This window comes from Bombina bombina, chromosome 3 (assembly GCF_027579735.1).
Source record: "Bombina bombina isolate aBomBom1 chromosome 3, aBomBom1.pri, whole genome shotgun sequence".
Lineage (NCBI taxonomy): Eukaryota > Metazoa > Chordata > Amphibia > Anura > Bombinatoridae > Bombina > Bombina bombina.
Genome location: NC_069501.1, coordinates 34,906,962 through 34,927,916, shown reverse-complemented (window position 1 = coordinate 34,927,916; position 20,955 = coordinate 34,906,962). Strand labels below are relative to the sequence as shown.

The window sequence follows — 20,955 nt, the reverse complement described above, 5'->3', positions numbered from 1 at the left end:
TCCCTGAGCTATTCATTAAATGTATAGGATGCACCACTTGTAAATAAGCACAATGAGTTTGCTAACAGCGCTCCCTGAGCTATTCATTAAACGTATAGGGTGCGCCACTTGTAAAATAAGCACAATGAGTTTGCTAACTGCTCCCTGAGCTATTCATTAAACGTATAGGGTGCACCACTGTAAAATAAGCACAATGAGTTTGCTAACTGCTCCCTGAGCTATTCATTAAACTTATAGGGTGCGCCACTTGTAAAATAAGCACAATGAGTTTGCTAACTGCTCCCTGAGCTATTCATTAAACGTATAGGGTGCGCCACTTGTAAAATAAGCACAATGAGTTCGCTAACTGCTCCCTGAGCTATTCATTAAACGTATAGGGTGCACCACTTGTAAATAAGCACAATGAGTTTGCTAACTGCTCCCTGAGCTATTCATTAAACTTATAGGGTGCGCCACTTGTAAATAAGCACAATGAGTTTGCTAACTACTCCCTGAGCTATTCATTAAATGTATAGGGTGCACCACTTGTAAAATAAGCACAATGAGTTTGCTAACTTCTCCCTGAGCTATTCATTAAACGTATAGGGTGCGCCACTTGTAAAATAAGCACAATGAGTTTGCTAACTGCTCCCTGAGCTATTCATTAAACATATAGGGTGCGCCACTTGTAAAATAAGCACAATGAGTTTGCTAACAGTGCTCCCTGAGCTATTCATTAAACGTATAGGGTGCGCCACTTGTAAATAAGCACAATGAGTTTGCTAACAGCTCCCTGAGCTATTCATTAAACGTATAGGGTGCGCCACTTGTAAATAAGCACAATGAGTTTGCTAACAGTGCTCCCTGAGCTATTCATTAAACGTATAGGGTGCGCCACTTGTAAAATAAGCACAATGAGTTTGCTAACTGCTCCCTGAGCTATTCATTAAACGTATAGGGTGCGCCACTTGTAAATAAGCACAATGAGTTTGCTAACTGCTCCCTGAGCTATTCATTAAACGTATACGGTGCGCCACTTGTAAAATAAGCACAATGAGTTTGCTAACTGCTCCCAGAGCTATTCATTAAACGTATAGGGTGCGCCACTTGTAAATAAGCACAATGAGTTTGCTAACTGCTCCCTGAGCTATTCATTCAATGTATAGGGAGCACCACTTGTAAAATAAGCACAATGAGTTTGCTAACTTCTCCCTGAGCTATTCATTAAACGTATAGGGTGCGCCACTTGTAAATAAGCACAATGAGTTTGATATCTGCTCCCTGAGCTATTCATTAAATGTATAGGGTGCGCCACTTGTAAAATAAGCACAATGAGTTTGCTAACTGCTCCCTGAGCTATTCATTAAATGTATAGGGTGCGCCACTTGTAAAATAAGCACAATGAGTTTGCTAACTGCTCCCTGAGCCATTCATTAAACGTATAGGGTGCGCCACTTGTAAAATAAGCACAATTAGTTTGTTAACTGCTCCCTGAGCTATTCATTAAACGTATAGGATGCATCACTTGTAAATAAGCACAATGAGTTTGCTAAATGCTCCCTGAGCTATTCATTAAACGTATAGGGTGCGCCACTTGTAAAATAAGCACAATGAGTTTGCTAACAGTGCTCCCTGAGCTATTCATTAAACGTATAGGGTGCACCACGTGTAAATAAGCACAATGAGTTTGCTAACTGCTCCCTGAGCTATTCATTAAATGTATAGGGTGCGCCACTTGTAAAATAAGCACAATGAGTTTGCTAACTTCTCCCTGAGCTATTCATTAAACGTATAGGGTGCACCACTTGTAAAATAAGCACAATGAGTTTGCTAACTGCTCCCTGAGCTATTCATTAAATGTATAGGGTGCGCCACTTGTAAAATAAGCACAATGAGTTTGCTAACTGCTCCCTGACCTATTTATTAAACGTATAGGGTGCGCCACTTGTAAAATAAGCACAATGAGTTTGCTAACTGCTCCCTGAGCTATTCATTAAACGTATAGGGTGCACCACTTGTAAAATAAGCACAATGAGTTTGGTAACAGCGCTCCCTGAGCTATTCATTAAATGTATAGGGTGCGCCACTTGTAAAATAAGCACAATGAGTTTGCTAACTGCTCCCTGAGCTATTCATTAAATGTATAGGGTGCGCCACTTGTAAAATAAGCACAATGAGTTTGCTAACTGCTCCCTGAGCTATTCATTAAACGTATAGGGAGCGCCACTTGTAAATAAGCACAATGAGTTTGCTAACTGCTCCCTGAGCTATTCATTAAATGTATAGGGTGCACCACTTGTAAATAAGCACAATGAGTTTGCTAACAGCGCTCCCTGAGCTTTTCATTAAACGTATAGGGTGCACCACTTGTAAATAAGCACAATGAGTTTGCTAACTGCTCCCTGAGCTATTCATTAAACGTATAGGGAGCGCCACTTGTAAAATAAGCACAATGAGTTTGCTAACTGCTCCCTGAGCTATTCATTAAACGTATAGGATGCACCACTTGTAAATAAGCACAATGAGTTTGCTAACTGCTCCCTGAGCTATTTATTAAACGTATAGGATGCGCCACTTGTAAATAAGCACAATGAGTTTGCTAACTGCTCCCTGAGCTATTTATTAAACGTATAGGGTGCGCCACTTGTAAAATAAGCACAATGAGTTTGCTATCTGCTCCCTGAGCTATTCATTAAACGTATAGGGTGCGCCACTTGTAAATAAGCACAATGAGTTTGCTAACTGCTCCCTGAGCTATTTATTAAATGTATAGGGTGCGCCACTTGTAAAATAAGCACAATGAGTTTGCTAACCGCGCTCCCTGAGCTATTCATTAAACGTATAGGGAGCGCCACTTGTAAATAAGCACAATGAGCTTGCTAACTGCTCCCTGAGCTATTCATTAAACGTATAGGATGCGCCACTTGTAAAATAAGCACAATGAGTTTGCTAACTGCTCCCTGAGCTATTCATTAAACGTATAGGGTGCGCCACTTGTAAATAAGCACAATGAGTTTGCTAACTTCTCCCTGAGCTATTCATTAAACGTATAGGGAGCGCCACTTGTAAAATAAGCACAGTGTGTTTGCTAACTGCTCCCTGAGCTATTCATTAAACGTATAGGGAGCGCCACTTGTAAAATAAGCACGAGTTTGCTAACTGCTCCCTGAGCTATTCATTAAACGTATAGGGAGCGCCACTTGTAAATAAGCACAATGAGTTTGCTAACTTCTCCCTGAGCTATTCATTAAACGTATAGGGTGCACCACTTGTAAAATAAGCACAATGAGTTTGCTAACTGCTCCCTGAGCTATTCATTAAACGTATAGGGTGCGCCACTTGTAAAATAAGCACAATGAGTTTGCTAACTGCTCCCTGAGCTATTCATTAAACGTATAGAGTGCGCCACTTGTAAAATAAGCACAATGAGTTTGCTAACTGCTCCCTGAGCTATTCATTAAACGTATAGGGTGCGCCACTTGTAAAATAAGCACAATGAGTTTGCTAACAGTGCTCCCTGAGCTATTCATTAAACGTATAGGGTGCGCCACTCGTAAAATAAGCACAATGAGTTTGCTAACTGCTCCCTGAGCTATTCATTAAACCTATAGGGTGCACCACTTGTAAATAAGCACAATGAGTTTGCTAACTGCTCCCTGAGCTATTCATTAAATGTATAGGGTGCGCCACTTGTAAATAAGCACAATGAGTTTGCTAACAGCGCTCCCTGAGCTATTCATTAAACGTATAGGGTGCGCCACTTGTAAAATAAGCACAATGAGTTTGCTAACAGCGCTCCCTGAGCTATTCATTAAACCTATTGGGTGCACCACTTGTAAAATAAGCACAATGAGTTTGCTAACTGCTCCCTGAGCTATTCATTAAACCTATAGGTTGCGCCACTTGTAAAATAAGCACAATGAGTTTGCTAACTGCTCCCTGAGCTATTCATTAAACGTATAGGGTGCGCCACTTGTAAATAAGCACAATGAGTTTGCTAACTGCTCCCTGAGCTATTCATTAAACGTATAGGATGCGCCACTTGTAAATAAGCACAATGAGTTTGCTATCTGCTCCCTGAGCTATTCATTAAACTTATAGGGTGCGCCACTTGTAAAATAAGCACAATGAGTTTGCTATCTGCTCCCTGAGCTATTCATTAAACCTATAGGGTGCGCCACTTGTAAAATAAGCACAATGAGTTTGCTAACTGCTCCCTGAGCTATTCATTAAACGTATAGGATGCACTACTTGTAAATAAGCACAATGAGTTTGGTAACAGTGCTCCCTGAGCTATTCATTAAATGTATAGAAGCGCCACTTGTAAAATAAGCACAATGAGTTTGCTAACTACTCCCTGAGCTATTCATTAAACGTATAGGGTGCGCCACTTGTAAAATAAGCACAATGAGTTTGCTAACTACTCCCTGAGCTATTCATTAAACGTATAGAGTGCGCCACTTGTAAAATAAGCACAATGAGTTTGCTAACTACTCCCTGAGCTATTCATTAAACGTATAGGGTGCACCACTTGTAAAATAAGCACAATGAGTTTGCTAACTACTCCCTGAGCTATTCATTAAACGTATAGGGTGCGCCACTTGTAAAATAAGCACAATGAGTTTGCTAACAGCGCTCCCTAAGCTATTCATTAAACGTATAGGGTGCGCCACTTGTAAAATAAGCACAATGAGTTTGCTAACTGCTCCCTGAGCTATTTATTAAACGTATAGGGAGCGCCACTTGTAAAATAAGCACAATGAGTTTGCTAACAGCGCTCCCTGAGCTATTCATTAAACGTATAGGGTGCGCCACTTGTAAAATAAGCACAATGAGTTTGCTAACAGCGCTCCCTGAGCTATTCATTAAACGTATAGGGAGTGCCACTTGTAAAATAAGCACAATGAGTTTGCTAACTACTCCCTGAGCTACTCATTAAACGTATAGGGTGCGCCACTTGTAAAATAAGCACAATGAGTTTGCTAACTGCTCCCTGAGCTATTCATTAAACGTATAGGGTGCGCCACTTGTAAACTAAGCACAATGAGTTTGCTAACTGCTCCCTGAGCTATTTATTAAATGTATAGGGTGCGCCACTTGTAAATAAGCACAATGAGTTTGCTATCTGCTGCCTGAGCTATTCATTAAACGTATAGGGTGCGCCACTTGTAAAATAAGCACAATGAGTTTGCTATCTGCTCCCTGAGCTATTCATTAAACGTATAGGGTGCGCCACTTGTAAAATAAGCACAATGAGTTTGCTAACAGCTCCCTGAGCTATTCATTAAACGTATATGGTGCGCCACTTGTAAAATAAGCACAATGAGTTTGCTAACTGCTCCCTGAGCTATTCATTAAACGTATAGGGTGCGCCACTTGTAAATAAGCACAATGAGTTTGCTAACTGCTCCCTGAGCTATTCATTAAACGTATAGGGTGCACCACTTGTAAATAAGCACAATGAGTTTGCTAACTTCTCCCTGAGCTATTCATTAAACGTATAGGGTGCGCCACTTGTAAATAAGCACAATGAGTTTGCTAACTGCTCCCTGAGCTATTCATTAAACGTATAGGGTGCGCCACTTGTAAAATAAGCACAATGAGTTTGCTAACTGCTCCCTGAGCTATTCATTAAACGTGTAGGGTGCGCCACTTGTAAATAAGCACAATGAGTTTGCTAACTGCTCCCTGAGCTATTCATTAAACCTATAGGGTGCGCCACTTGTAAATAAGCACAATGAGTTTGCTAATTGCTCCCTGAGCTATTCATTAAACGTGTAGGGTGCGCCACTTGTAAATAAGCACAATGAGTTTGCTATCTGCTCCCTGAGCTATTCATTAAACGTATAGGGTGCATCACTTGTAAAATAAGCACAATGAGTTTGCTAACTACTCCCTGAGCTACTCATTAAACGTATAGGGTGCGCCACTTGTAAATAAGCACAATGAGTTTGCTAACTGCTCCCTGAGCTATTCATTAAACGTAAAGGGTGCGCCACTTGGAAAAAAAGCACAATGAGTTTGCTAACTGCTCCCTGAGCTATTCATTAAACGTATAGGGTGTGCCACTTGTAAAATAAGCACAATGTGTTTGCTAACTGCTCCCTGAGCTATTCATTAAACGTATAGGGTGCGCCACTTGTAAAATAAGCACAATGAGTTTGCTAACAGCTCCCTGAGCTATTCATTAAACGTATAGGGTGCACCACTTGTAAAATAAGCACAATGAGTTTGCTAACTGCTCCCTGAGCTATTCATTAAACGTATAGGGTGCGCCACTTGTAAATAAGCACAATGAGTTTGCTAACTGCTCCCTGAGCTATTCATTAAACGTATAGGGTGCGCCACTTGTAAAATAAGCACAATGAGTTTGCTAACTGCTCCCTGAGCTATTTATTAAATGTATAGGGTGCGCCACTTGTAAAATAAGCACAATGAGTTTGCTAACTACTCCCTGAGCTATTCATTAAACGTATATGGTGCGCCACTTGAAAATAAGCACAATGAGTTTGCTAACTGCTCCCTGAGTTACTCATTAAACGTATAGGGTGCGCCACTTGTAAAATAAGCACAATGAGTTTGCTAACAGCGCTCCCTGAGCTATTCATTAAACTTATAGGGTGCGCCACTTGTAAAATAAGCACAATGAGTTTGCTAACTGCTCCCTGAGCTATTTATTAAACGTATAGGGTGCGCCACTTGTAAATAAGCACAATGAGTTTGCTAACTGCTCCCTGAGCTATTTATTAAATGTATAGGGTGCGCCACTTGTAAAATAAGCACAATGAGTTTGCTAACAGTGCTCCCTGAGCTATTCATTAAACCTATAGGGTGCACCACTTGTAAAATAAGCACAATGAGTTTGCTAACTGCTCCCTGAGCTACTCATTAAATGTATAGGGTGCGCCACTTGTAAAATAAGCACAATGAGTTTGCTAACTGCTCCCTGAGCTATTCATTAAACGTATAGGGTGCGCCACTTGTAAAATAAGCACAATGAGTTTGCTAACTGCTCCCTGAGCTATTCATTAAACGTATAGGATGCGCCACTTGTAAAATAAGCACAATGAGTTTGCTAACTGCTCCCTGAGCTATTCATTAAACGTATAGGGTGCACCACTTGTAAAATAAGCACAATGAGTTTGCTAACTGCTCCCTGAGCTATTCATTAAACGTATAGGGTGCACCACTTGTAAAATAAGCACAATGAGTTTGCTAACAGTGCTCCCTGAGCTATTCATTAAACGTATAGGGTGCGCCACTTGTAAAATAAGCACAATGAGTTTGCTAACAGTGCTCCCTGAGCTATTCATTAAACGTATAGGGTGCGCCACTTGTAAAATAAGCACAATGAGTTTGCTAACTGCTCCCTGAGCTATTCATTAAACGTATAGGGTGCGCCACTTGTAAAATAAGCACAATGAGTTTGCTAACTGCTCCCTGAGCTATTCATTAAACGTATAGGGTGCACCACTTGTAAAATAAGCACAATGAGTTTGCTAACTGCTCCCTGAGCTACTCATTAAACGTATAGGGTGCACCACTTGTAAAATATGCACAATGAGTTTGCTAACTGCTCCTTGAGCTATTCATTAAGCGTATAGGGTGCGCCACTTGTAAAATAAGCACAATGAGTTTGCTAACTGCTCCCTGAGCTATTCATTAAACGTATAGGGTGCGCCACTTGTAAAATAAGCACAATGAGTTTGCTAACTACTCCCTGAGCTATTCATTAAACGTATAGGGTGCGCCACTTGTAAAATAAGCACAATGAGTTTGCTAACAGTGCTCCCTGAGCTATTCATTAAACGTATAGGGTGCGCCACTTGTAAAATAAGCACAATGAGTTTGCTAACTGCTCCCTGAGCTATTCATTAAACGTATAGGGTGCACCACTTGTAAATAAGCACAATGAGTTTGCTAACTGCTCCCTGAGCTATTCATTAAACGTATAGGGTGCGCCACTTGTAAAATAAGCACAATGAGTTTGCTATCTGCTCCCTGAGCTATTCATTAAACGTATAGGGTGCGCCACTTGTAAATAAGCACAATGAGTTTGCTAACTGCTCCCTGAGCTATTCATTAAACGTATAGGGTGCGCCACTTGTAAAATAAGCACAATGAGTTTGCTAACTGCTCCCTGAGCTATTCATTAAACGTATAGGGTGCGCCACTTGTAAAATAAGCACAATGAGTTTGCTAACTGCTCCCTGAGCTATTCATTAAACGTATAGGGTGCGCCACTTGTAAAATAAGCACAATGAGTTTGCTAACTGCTCCCTGAGCTATTCATTAAACGTATAGGGTGCGCCACTTGTAAAATAAGCAAAATGAGTTTGCTAACTTCTCCCTGAGCTATTCATTAAACGTATAGGGTGCGCCACTTGTAAAATAAGCACAGTGTGTTTGCTAACTTCTCCCTGAGCTATTCATTAAACGTATAGGGTGCACCACGTGTAAATAAGCACAATGAGTTTGCTAACTGCTCCCTGAGCTATTCATTAAACGTATAGGGTGCGCCACGTGTAAATAAGCACAATGAGTTTGCTAACTGCTCCCTGAGCTATTCATTAAATGTATAGGGTGCGCCACTTGTAAAATAAGCACAGTGAGTTTGCTAACTGCTCCCTGAGCTATTCATTAAACGTATAGGGTGCGCCACTTGTACAATAAGCACAATGAGTTTGCTAACTGCTCCCTGAGCTATTCATTAAACGTATAGGGTGCGCCACTTGTAAAATAAGCACAATGAGTTTGCTATCTGCTCCCTGAGCTATTCATTAAACGTATAGGGTGCGCCACTTGTAAAATAAGCACAATGAGTTTGCTAACTGCTCCCTGAGCTATTCATTAAACATATAGGGTGCGCCACTTGTAAATAAGCACAATGAGTTTGCTAACAGCTCCCTGAGCTATTCATTAAACGTATAGGGTGCGCCACTTGTAAAATAAGCACAATGAGTTTGCTAACAGTGCTCCCTGAGCTATTCATTAAATGTATAGGGTGCACCACTTGTAAATAAGCACAATGAGTTTGCTAACTGCTCCCTGAGCTATTCATTAAACGTATAGGGTGCGCCACTTGTAAATAAGCACAATGAGTTTGCTAACTGCTCCCTGAGCTATTCATTAAACGTATAGGTTGCGCCACTTGTAAAATAAGCACAATGAGTTTGCTATCTGCTCCCTGAGCTATTCATTAAACGTATAGGGTGCGCCACTTGTAAATAAGCACAATGAGTTTGCTAACTGCTCCTTGAGCTATTTATTAAACGTATAGGGTGCTCCACTTGTAAATAAGCACAATGAGTTTGCTAACTGCTCCCTGAGCTATTCATTAAACGTATAGGGTTCGTCACTTGTAAAATAAGCACAATGAGTTTGCTAACTGCTCCCTGAGCTATTCATTAAACGTATAGGGTGCGCCACTTGTAAAATAAGCACAATGAGTTTGCTAACTGCTCCCTGAGCTATTCATTAAACGTATAGGGTGCGCCACTTGTAAAATAAGCACAATGAGTTTGCTAACTGCTCCCTGAGCTATTCATTAAACGTATAGGGTGCGCCACTTGTAAAATAAGCACAATGAGTTTGCTAACTGCTCCCTGAGCTATTCATTAAACGTATAGGATGCGCCACTTGTAAAATAAGCACAATGAGTTTGCTAACTGCTCCCTGAGCTATTCATTAAACGTATAGGGAGCGCCACTTGTAAAATAAGCACAATGAGTTTGCTAACAGCTCCCTGTGCTATTCATTAAACGTATAGGGTGTGCCACTTGTAAAATAAGCACAATGAGTTTGCTAACTGCTCCCTGAGCTATTCATTAAACGTATAGGGTGCGCCACTTGTAAAATAAGCACAATGAGTTTGCTAACTGCTCCCTGAGCTATTCATTAAACGTATAGGGTGCGCCACTTGTAAAATAAGCACAATGAGTTTGCTATCTGCTCCCTGAGCTATTCATTAAACGTATAGGGTGCGCCACTTGTAAAATAAGCACAATGAGTTTGCTATCTGCTCCCTGAGCTATTCATTAAACGTATAGGGTGCGCCACTTGTAAAATAAGCACAATGAGTTTGCTATCTGCTCCTTGAGCTATTCATTAAACGTATAGGGTGCGCCACTTGTAAATTAAGCACAATGAGTTTGCTAACTGCTCCCTGAGCTATTCATTAAACGTATAGGGTGCGCCACTTGTAAAATAAGCACAATGAGTTTGCTAACTGCTCCCTGAGCTATTCATTAAACGTATAGGGTGCGCCACTTGTAAAATAAGCACAATGAGTTTGCTAACTGCTCCCTGAGCTATTCATTAAACGTATAGGGTGCGCCACTTGTAAAATAAGCACAATGAGTTTGCTAACTGCTCCCTGAGCTATTCATTAAACGTATAGGGAGCGCCACTTGTAAAATAAGCACAATGAGTTTGCTAACAGCTCCCTGAGCTATTCATTAAACGTATAGGGTGCGCCACTTGTAAAATAAGCACAATGAGTTTGCTAACTGCTCCCTGAGCTATTCATTAAACGTATAGGGTGCACCACTTGTAAATAAGCACAATGAGTTTGCTAACTGCTCCCTGAGCTATTCATTAAACGTATAGGGTGCGCCACTTGTAAAATAAGCACAATGAGTTTGCTAACTGCTCCCTGAGCTATTCATTAAACGTATAGGGTGCGCCACTTGTAAAAAAAGCACAATGAGTTTGCTATCTGCTCCTTGAGCTATTCATTAAACGTATAGGGTGCGCCACTTGTAAAATAAGCACAATGAGTTTGCTAACTGCTCCCTGAGCTATTCATTAAACGTATAGGGTGCGCCACTTGTAAAATAAGCACAATGAGTTTGCTATCTGCTCCTTGAGCTATTCATTAAATGTATAGGGTGCGCCACTTGTAAAATAAGCACAATGAGTTTGCTAACTGCTCCCTGAGCTATTCATTAAACGTATAGGGTGCGCCACTTTTAAAATAAGCACAATGAGTTTGCTATCTGCTCCCTGAGCTATTCATTAAACGTATAGGGTGCGCCACTTGTAAATAAGCACAATGAGTTTGCTAACTGCTCCCTGAGCTATTCATTAAACTTATAGGGTGCACCACTTGTAAAATAAGCACAATGAGTTTGCTAACAGCGCTCCCTGAGCTATTCATTAAACGTATAGGGTGCGCCACTTGTAAAATAAGCACAATGAGTTTGCTAACTGCTCCTTGAGCTATTCATTAAACGTATAGGGAGCGCCACTTGTAAAATAAGCACAATGAGTTTGCTAACAGCTCCCTGAGCTATTCATTAAACGTATAGGGTGCGCCACTTGTAAAATAAGCACAATGAGTTTGCTAACTGCTCCCTGAGCTATTCATTAAACGTATAGGGTGCGCCACTTGTAAAATAAGCACAATGAGTTTGCTATCTGCTCCCTGAGCTATTCATTAAACGTATAGGGTGCGCCACTTGTAAAATAAGCACAATGAGTTTGCTATCTGCTCCCTGAGCTATTCATTAAACGTATAGGGTGCGCCACTTGTAAAATAAGCACAATGAGTTTGCTATCTGCTCCTTGAGCTATTCATTAAACGTATAGGGTGCGCCACTTGTAAAATAAGCACAATGAGTTTGCTAACTGCTCCCTGAGCTATTCATTAAACGTATAGGGTGCGCCACTTGTAAAATAAGCACAATGAGTTTGCTAACTGCTCCCTGAGCTATTCATTAAACGTATAGGGTGCGCCACTTGTAAAATAAGCACAATGAGTTTGCTAACTGCTCCCTGAGCTATTCATTAAACGTATAGGGTGCGCCACTTGTAAAATAAGCACAATGAGTTTGCTAACTGCTCCCTGAGCTATTCATTAAACGTATAGGGAGCGCCACTTGTAAAATAAGCACAATGAGTTTGCTAACAGCTCCCTGAGCTATTCATTAAACGTATAGGGTGCGCCACTTGTAAAATAAGCACAATGAGTTTGCTAACTGCTCCCTGAGCTATTCATTAAACGTATAGGGTGCGCCACTTGTAAAATAAGCACAATGAGTTTGCTAACTGCTCCCTGAGCTATTCATTAAACGTATAGGGTGCGCCACTTGTAAATAAGCACAATGAGTTTGCTAACTGCTCCCTGAGCTATTCATTAAACGTATAGGGTGCGCCACTTGTAAAATAAGCACAATGAGTTTGCTAACTGCTCCCTGAGCTATTCATTAAACGTATAGGGTGCACCACTTGTAAAATAAGCACAATGAGTTTGCTATCTGCTCCTTGAGCTATTCATTAAACGTATAGGGTGCGCCACTTGTAAATAAGCACAATGAGTTTGCTAACTGCTCCCTGAGCTATTCATTAAACGTATAGGGTGCGCCACTTGTAAAATAAGCACAATGAGTTTGCTAACTGCTCCTTGAGCTATTCATTAAACGTATAGGGTGCGCCACTTGTAAATAAGCACAATGAGTTTGCTAACTGCTCCCAGAGCTATTCATTAAACGTATAGGGTGCGCCACTTTTAAAATAAGCACAATGAGTTTGCTAACTGCTCCCTGAGCTATTCATTAAACGTATAGGGTGCGCCACTTGTAAAATTAGCACAATGAGTTTGCTATCTGCTCCTTGAGCTATTCATTAAATGTATAGGGTGCGCCACTTGTAAAATAAGCACAATGAGTTTGCTAACTGCTCCCTGAGCTATTCATTAAACGTATAGGGTGCGCCACTTGTAAAATAAGCACAATGAGTTTGCTATCTGCTCCCTGAGCTATTCATTAAACGTATAGGGTGCGCCACTTGTAAATAAGCACAATGAGTTTGCTAACTGCTCCCTGAGCTATTCATTAAACTTATAGGGTGCACCACTTGTAAAATAAGCACAATGAGTTTGCTAACAGCGCTCCCTGAGCTATTCATTAAACGTATAGGGTGCGCCACTTGTAAAATAAGCACAATGAGTTTGCTAACAGCGCTCCCTGAGCTATTCATTAAACGTATAGGGTGCGCCACTTGTAAAATAAGCACAGTGAGTTTGCTAACTGCTCCCTGAGCTATTCATTAAATGTATAGGGAGCGCCACATGTAAATAAGCACAATGAGTTTGCTAACTACTCCCTGAGTTACTCATTAAACTTATAGGGTGCGCCACTTGTAAACTAAGCACAATGAGTTTGCTATCTGCTCCCTGAGCTATTCATTAAACGTACAGGGTGCACTACTTGTAAATAAGCACAGTGAGTTTGCTAACTGCTCCCTGAGCTATTCATTAAACGTATAGGGTGCGCCACTTGTAAAATAAGCACAATGAGTTTGCTAACTGCTCCCTGAGCTATTCATTAAACGTATAGGGTGCGCCACTTGTAAAATAAGAACAATGAGTTTGCTAACAGCGCTCCCTGAGTTATTCATTAAACGTATAGGGTGCGCCACTTGTAAAATAAGCACAATGAGTTTGCTAACTGCTCCCTGAGCTATTCATTAAATGTATAGGGTGCGCCACTTGTAAAATAAGCACAATGAGTTTGCTATCTGCTCCCTGAGCTATTCATTAAACGTATAGGGTGCGCCACTTGTAAAATAAGCACAATGAGTTTGCTAACTGCTCCCAGAGCTATTCATTAAATGTATAGGGTGCGCCACTTGTAAAATAAGCACAATGAGTTTGCTAACTGCTCCCTGAGCTATTCATTAAACGTATAGGGTGCGCCACTTGTAAATAAGCACAATGAGTTTGCTAACTGCTCCCTGAGCTATTCATTAAACGTATAGGGTGCGCCACTTGTAAATAAGCACAATGAGTTTGCTAACTGCTCCCTGAGCTATTCATTAAACGTATAGGGTGCGCCACTTGTAAATAAGCACAATGAGTTTGCTATCTGCTCCCTGAGCTATTCATTAAACGTATAGGGTGCACCACTTGTAAATAAGCACAATGAGTTTGCTAACTGCTCCCTGAGCTATTCATTAAACGTATAGGGTGCGCCACTTGTAAAATAAGCACAATGAGTTTGCTATCTGCTCCCTGAGCTATTCATTAAACGTATAGGGTGCGCCACTTGTAAATAAGCACAATGAGTTTGCTAACTGCTCCCTGAGCTATTCATTAAACGTATAGGGTGCGCCACTTGTAAAATAAGCACAATGAGTTTGCTAACTGCTCCCTGAGCTATTCATTAAACGTATAGGGTGCGCCACTTGTAAAATAAGCACAATGAGATTGCTAACTGCTCCCTGAGCTATTCATTAAACGTATAGGGTGCGCCACTTGTAAAATAAGCACAATGAGTTTGCTAACTGCTCCCTGAGCTATTCATTAAACGTATAGGGTGCGCCACTTGTAAAATAAGCAAAATGAGTTTGCTAACTTCTCCCTGAGCTATTCATTAAACGTATAGGGTGCGCCACTTGTAAAATAAGCACAGTGTGTTTGCTAACTGCTCCCTGAGCTATTCATTAAACGTATAGGGTGCACCACGTGTAAATAAGCACAATGAGTTTGCTAACTGCTCCCTGAGCTATTCATTAAATGTATAGGGTGCGCCACTTGTAAAATAAGCACAATGAGTTTGCTAACTGCTCCCTGAGCTATTCATTAAACGTATAGGGTGCGCCACTTGTAAATAAGCACAATGAGTTTGCTATCTGCTCCCTGAGCTATTCATTAAACGTATAGGGTGCACCACTTGTAAATAAGCACAATGTGTTTGCTAACTGCTCCCTGAGCTATTCATTAAACGTATAGGGTGCGCCACTTGTAAAATAAGCACAATGAGTTTGCTATCTGCTCCCTGAGCTATTCATTAAACGTATAGGGTGCGCCACTTGTAAATAAGCACAATGAGTTTGCTAACTGCTCCCTGAGCTATTCATTAAACGTATAGGGTGCGCCACTTGTAAAATAAGCACAATGAGTTTGCTAACTGCTCCCTGAGCTATTCATTAAACGTATAGGGTGCGCCACTTGTAAAATAAGCACAATGAGTTTGCTAACTGCTCCCTGAGCTATTCATTAAACGTATAGGGTGCGCCACTTGTAAAATAAGCACAATGAGTTTGCTAACTGCTCCCTGAGCTATTCATTAAACGTATAGGGTGCGCCACTTGTAAAATAAGCAAAATGAGTTTGCTAACTTCTCCCTGAGCTATTCATTAAACGTATAGGGTGCGCCACTTGTAAAATAAGCACAATGTGTTTGCTAACTGCTCCCTGAGCTATTCATTAAATGTATAGGGTGCACCACGTGTAAATAAGCACAATGAGTTTGCTAACTGCTCCCTGAGCTATTCATTAAATGTATAGGGTGCGCCACTTGTAAAATAAGCACAGTGAGTTTGCTAACTGCTCCCTGAGCTATTCATTAAACGTATAGGGTGCGCCACTTGTACAATAAGCACAATGAGTTTGCTAACTGCTCCCTGAGCTATTCATTAAACGTATAGGGTGCGCCACTTGTAAAATAAGCACAATGAGTTTGCTATCTGCTCCCTGAGCTATTCATTAAACGTATAGGGTGCGCCACTTGTAAAATAAGCACAATGAGTTTGCTAACTGCTCCCTGAGCTATTCATTAAACGTATAGGGTGCGCCACTTGTAAATAAGCACAATGAGTTTGCTAACAGCTCCCTGAGCTATTCATTAAACGTATAGGGTGCGCCACTTGTAAAATAAGCACAATGAGTTTGCTAACAGTGCTCCCTGAGCTATTCATTAAATGTATAGGGTGCACCACTTGTAAATAAGCACAATGAGTTTGCTAACTGCTCCCTGAGCTATTCATTAAACGTATAGGGTGCGCCACTTGTAAATAAGCACAATGAGTTTGCTAACTGCTCCCTGAGCTATTCATTAAACGTATAGGTTGCGCCACTTGTAAAATAAGCACAATGAGTTTGCTATCTGCTCCCTGAGCTATTCATTAAACGTATAGGGTGCGCCACTTGTAAATAAGCACAATGAGTTTGCTAACTGCTCCTTGAGCTATTTATTAAACGTATAGGGTGCTCCACTTGTAAATAAGCACAATGAGTTTGCTAACTGCTCCCTGAGCTATTCATTAAACGTATAGGGTGCGTCACTTGTAAAATAAGCACAATGAGTTTGCTAACTGCTCCCTGAGCTATTCATTAAACGTATAGGGTGCGCCACTTGTAAAATAAGCACAATGAGTTTGCTAACTGCTCCCTGAGCTATTCATTAAACGTATAGGGTGCGCCACTTGTAAAATAAGCACAATGAGTTTGCTAACTGCTCCCTGAGCTATTCATTAAACGTATAGGGTGCGCCACTTGTAAAATAAGCACAATGAGTTTGCTAACTGCTCCCTGAGCTATTCATTAAACGTATAGGGTGCGCCACTTGTAAAATAAGCACAATGAGTTTGCTAACTGCTCCCTGAGCTATTCATTAAACGTATAGGGAGCGCCACTTGTAAAATAAGCACAATGAGTTTGCTAACAGCTCCCTGTGCTATTCATTAAACGTATAGGGTGTGCCACTTGTAAAATAAGCACAATGAGTTTGCTAACTGCTCCCTGAGCTATTCATTAAACGTATAGGGTGCGCCACTTGTAAAATAAGCACAATGAGTTTGCTAACTGCTCCCTGAGCTATTCATTAAACGTATAGGGTGCGCCACTTGTAAAATAAGCACAATGAGTTTGCTATCTGCTCCCTGAGCTATTCATTAAACGTATAGGGTGCGCCACTTGTAAAATAAGCACAATGAGTTTGCTATCTGCTCCCTGAGCTATTCATTAAACGTATAGGGTGCGCCACTTGTAAAATAAGCACAATGAGTTTGCTATCTGCTCCTTGAGCTATTCATTAAACGTATAGGGTGCGCCACTTGTAAATTAAGCACAATGAGTTTGCTAACTGCTCCCTGAGCTATTCATTAAACGTATAGGGTGCGCCACTTGTAAAATAAGCACAATGAGTTTGCTAACTGCTCCCTGAGCTATTCATTAAACGTATAGGGTGCGCCACTTGTAAAATAAGCACAATGAGTTTGCTAACTGCTCCCTGAGCTATTCATTAAACGTATAGGGTGCGCCACTTGTAAAATAAGCACAATGAGTTTGCTAACTGCTCCCTGAGCTATTCATTAAACGTATAGGGTGCGCCACTTGTAAAATAAGCACAATGAGTTTGCTAACAGCTCCCTGAGCTATTCATTAAACGTATAGGGTGCGCCACTTGTAAAATAAGCACAATGAGTTTGCTAACTGCTCCCTGAGCTATTCATTAAACGTATAGGGTGCGCCACTTGTAAATAAGCACAATGAGTTTGCTAACTGCTCCCTGAGCTATTCATTAAACGTATAGGGTGCGCCACTTGTAAAATAAGCACAATGAGTTTGCTAACTGCTCCCTGAGCTATTCATTAAACGTATAGGGTGCGCCACTTGTAAAAAAAGCACAATGAGTTTGCTATCTGCTCCTTGAGCTATTCATTAAACGTATAGGGTGCGCCACTTGTAAAATAAGCACAATGAGTTTGCTAACTGCTCCCTGAGCTATTCATTAAACGTATAGGGTGCGCCACTTGTAAAATAAGCACAATGAGTTTGCTATCTGCTCCTTGAGCTATTCATTAAATGTATAGGGTGCGCCACTTGTAAAATAAGCACAATGAGTTTGCTAACTGCTCCCTGAGCTATTCATTAAACGTATAGGGTGCGCCACTTTTAAAATAAGCACAATGAGTTTGCTATCTGCTCCCTGAGCTATTCATTAAACGTATAGGGTGCGCCACTTGTAAATAAGCACAATGAGTTTGCTAACTGCTCCCTGAGCTATTCATTAAACTTATAGGGTGCACCACTTGTAAAATAAGCACAATGAGTTTGCTAACAGCGCTCCCTGAGCTATTCATTAAACGTATAGGGTGCGCCACTTGTAAAATAAGCACAATGAGTTTGCTAACTGCTCCTTGAGCTATTCATTAAACGTATAGGGAGCGCCACTTGTAAAATAAGCACAATGAGTTTGCTAACAGCTCCCTGAGCTATTCATTAAACGTATAGGGTGCGCCACTTGTAAAATAAGCACAATGAGTTTGCTAACTGCTCCCTGAGCTATTCATTAAACGTATAGGGTGCGCCACTTGTAAAATAAGCACAATGAGTTTGCTATCTGCTCCCTGAGCTATTCATTAAACGTATAGGGTGCGCCACTTGTAAAATAAGCACAATGAGTTTGCTAACTGCTCCCTGAGCTATTCATTAAACGTATAGGGTGCGCCACTTGTAAAATAAGCACAATGAGTTTGCTATCTGCTCCTTGAGCTATTCATTAAACGTATAGGGTGCGCCACTTGTAAAATAAGCACAATGAGTTTGCTAACTGCTCCCTGAGCTATTCATTAAACGTATAGGGTGCGCCACTTGTAAAATAAGCACAATGAGTTTGCTAACAGCTCCCTGAGCTATTCATTAAACGTATAGGGTGCGCCACTTGTAAAATAAGCACAATGAGTTTGCTAACTGCTCCCTGAGCTATTCATTAAACGTATAGGGTGCGCCACTTGTAAAATAAGCACAATGAGTTTGCTAACTGCTCCCTGAGCTATTCATTAAACGTATAGGGAGCGCCACTTGTAAAATAAGCACAATGAGTTTGCTAACAGCTCCCTGAGCTATTCATTAAACGTATAGGGTGCGCCACTTGTAAAATAAGCACAATGAGTTTGCTAACTGCTCCCTGAGCTATTCATTAAACGTATAGGGTGCGCCACTTGTAAAATAAGCACAATGAGTTTGCTAACTGCTCCCTGAGCTATTCATTAAACGTATAGGGTGCGCCACTTGTAAATAAGCACAATGAGTTTGCTAACTGCTCCCTGAGCTATTCATTAAACGTATAGGGTGCGCCACTTGTAAAATAAGCACAATGAGTTTGCTAACTGCTCCCTGAGCTATTCATTAAACGTATAGGGTGCACCACTTGTAAAATAAGCACAATGAGTTTGCTATCTGCTCCTTGAGCTATTCATTAAACGTATAGGGTGCGCCACTTGTAAATAAGCACAATGAGTTTGCTAACTGCTCCCTGAGCTATTCATTAAACGTATAGGGTGCGCCACTTGTAAAATAAGCACAATGAGTTTGCTAACTGCTCCTTGAGCTATTCATTAAACGTATAGGGTGCGCCACTTGTAAATAAGCACAATGAGTTTGCTAACTGCTCCCAGAGCTATTCATTAAACGTATAGGGTGCGCCACTTTTAAAATAAGCACAATGAGTTTGCTAACTGCTCCCTGAGCTATTCATTAAACGTATAGGGTGCGCCACTTGTAAAATAAGCACAATGAGTTTGCTATCTGCTCCTTGAGCTATTCATTAAATGTATAGGGTGCGCCACTTGTAAAATAAGCACAATGAGTTTGCTAACTGCTCCCTGAGCTATTCATTAAACGTATAGGGTGCGCCACTTGTAAAATAAGCACAATGAGTTTGCTATCTGCTCCCTGAGCTATTCATTAAACGTATAGGGTGCGCCACTTGTAAATAAGCACAATGAGTTTGCTAACTGCTCCCTGAGCTATTCATTAAACTTATAGGGTGCACCACTTGTAAAATAAGCACAATGAGTTTGCTAACAGCGCTCCCTGAGCTATTCATTAAACGTATAGGGTGCGCCACTTGTAAAATAAGCACAATGAGTTTGCTAACAGCGCTCCCTGAGCTATTCATTAAACGTATAGGGTGCGCCACTTGTAAAATAAGCACAATGAGTTTGCTAACTGCTCCTTGAGCTATGCATTGAAAGGGTTAAGATACTTTAATTAAAATATTTAACCAGCTCTCTCAGTAGAACGTCCAAAGCTGAAAATGCTGAACTGGCAAAATCAATGAAGAGACATTGGGCTCCATTTAAAAAGCTTTGGAGAACCTTCAGCTGCTATAGGTTTACATGAGATAGCCTGCAGCTGACAGTTAAGAAGCAGCGGTTATCAGAAGCTTCTTAACCTGCTACATCACCTCTGCAGTGGCGTATATCAATCCCTCTGGAATTCTCGACCGCGGTGATTGACAGTAGTGGCTTGTGCAATGATAAATATGGGCAGCGTATTGCTGCACTCTAGCTGCAGCGCAAGGCGGCAGAAGCAGAGATTTCTGCGAATGTCCATTCGGTCCTTGCTGAATAGAGACCTCTGTACTCCAAATTTCTTTATCACATATAAAAGAGCATCAATTTTGCCTAACATAATATTTATTAAAACTAAACAAAAAATGCTTTAATTGAAATTGAAACTAATCCGTCTTCTTTTTACTTCATATTATTCCTCATTGGTTGATAAGGACAAGTGCTACTGTTTTACTGGTGGAGAGGGACAAGAAAAGATAGGTTTATTCAGAAAAAAAACTATGTACCTCTGGCAGTGTTCGTTTCCCCTTCTGGCCATGCCAAGGAGTGGAAAGCTGTGGGTGCGATGCCAATTGGACAACTTATCTCTGTCCCTAAAACTGTGGTCCGTGTGTCTGTCGCCGAGACGTCTCTGAGCATCCGAGGTCTCAGGCGGATCCTGCAAATAAGAGCCAAAGAATAAATAAGGATGTACATACTCATAGGCGCATTCATGGTATGAAAAGACATTGGCCTGAAATACTTAAGGGCTAGATTATGAGTGGAGCGCTAACAGTTAAGCGCAAGTGAAAAGGGTTCTATTGCGGGTGTTTGCGAGCGTCAGGTTTTTCGCTTGTATTACAAGTTGAAAGTAAATGTGATCGCTTGAGTGCAATTGAAGTTGATGCACGTTGGGTTAGCGCGACCTCAGAGCTCTGGTTAAGTGTTTCACGAAACAAATGTAAATACATTACAAAGTACAGATACAATTATAATAACACTGTCTTATAAAAACTATTAAACAAAAACATTGCCCAAAAAAGTTATAAGGGCTCAGGTGTTAGAAAAAAAAGGCTGCTAAGGGCTTTAACATTGAGATACATACATATACATGTCTAAAGATGTACAGTGTATATG

General features: G+C 40.9%; 1 protein-coding gene across 1 annotated transcript in view; it reads right to left on the bottom strand.

Moving 5' to 3' along the window:
* Positions 1-20,955, bottom strand: part of HAO2 (hydroxyacid oxidase 2) — a 197,292-nt gene that overhangs the window by 119,172 nt on the left and 57,165 nt on the right. Inside the window, exon 3 of the mRNA XM_053705774.1 lies at positions 20,346-20,497. Coding sequence (XP_053561749.1) covers positions 20,346-20,497 — 152 coding nt within the window. The remainder of the gene's footprint in view (positions 1-20,345; positions 20,498-20,955) is intronic.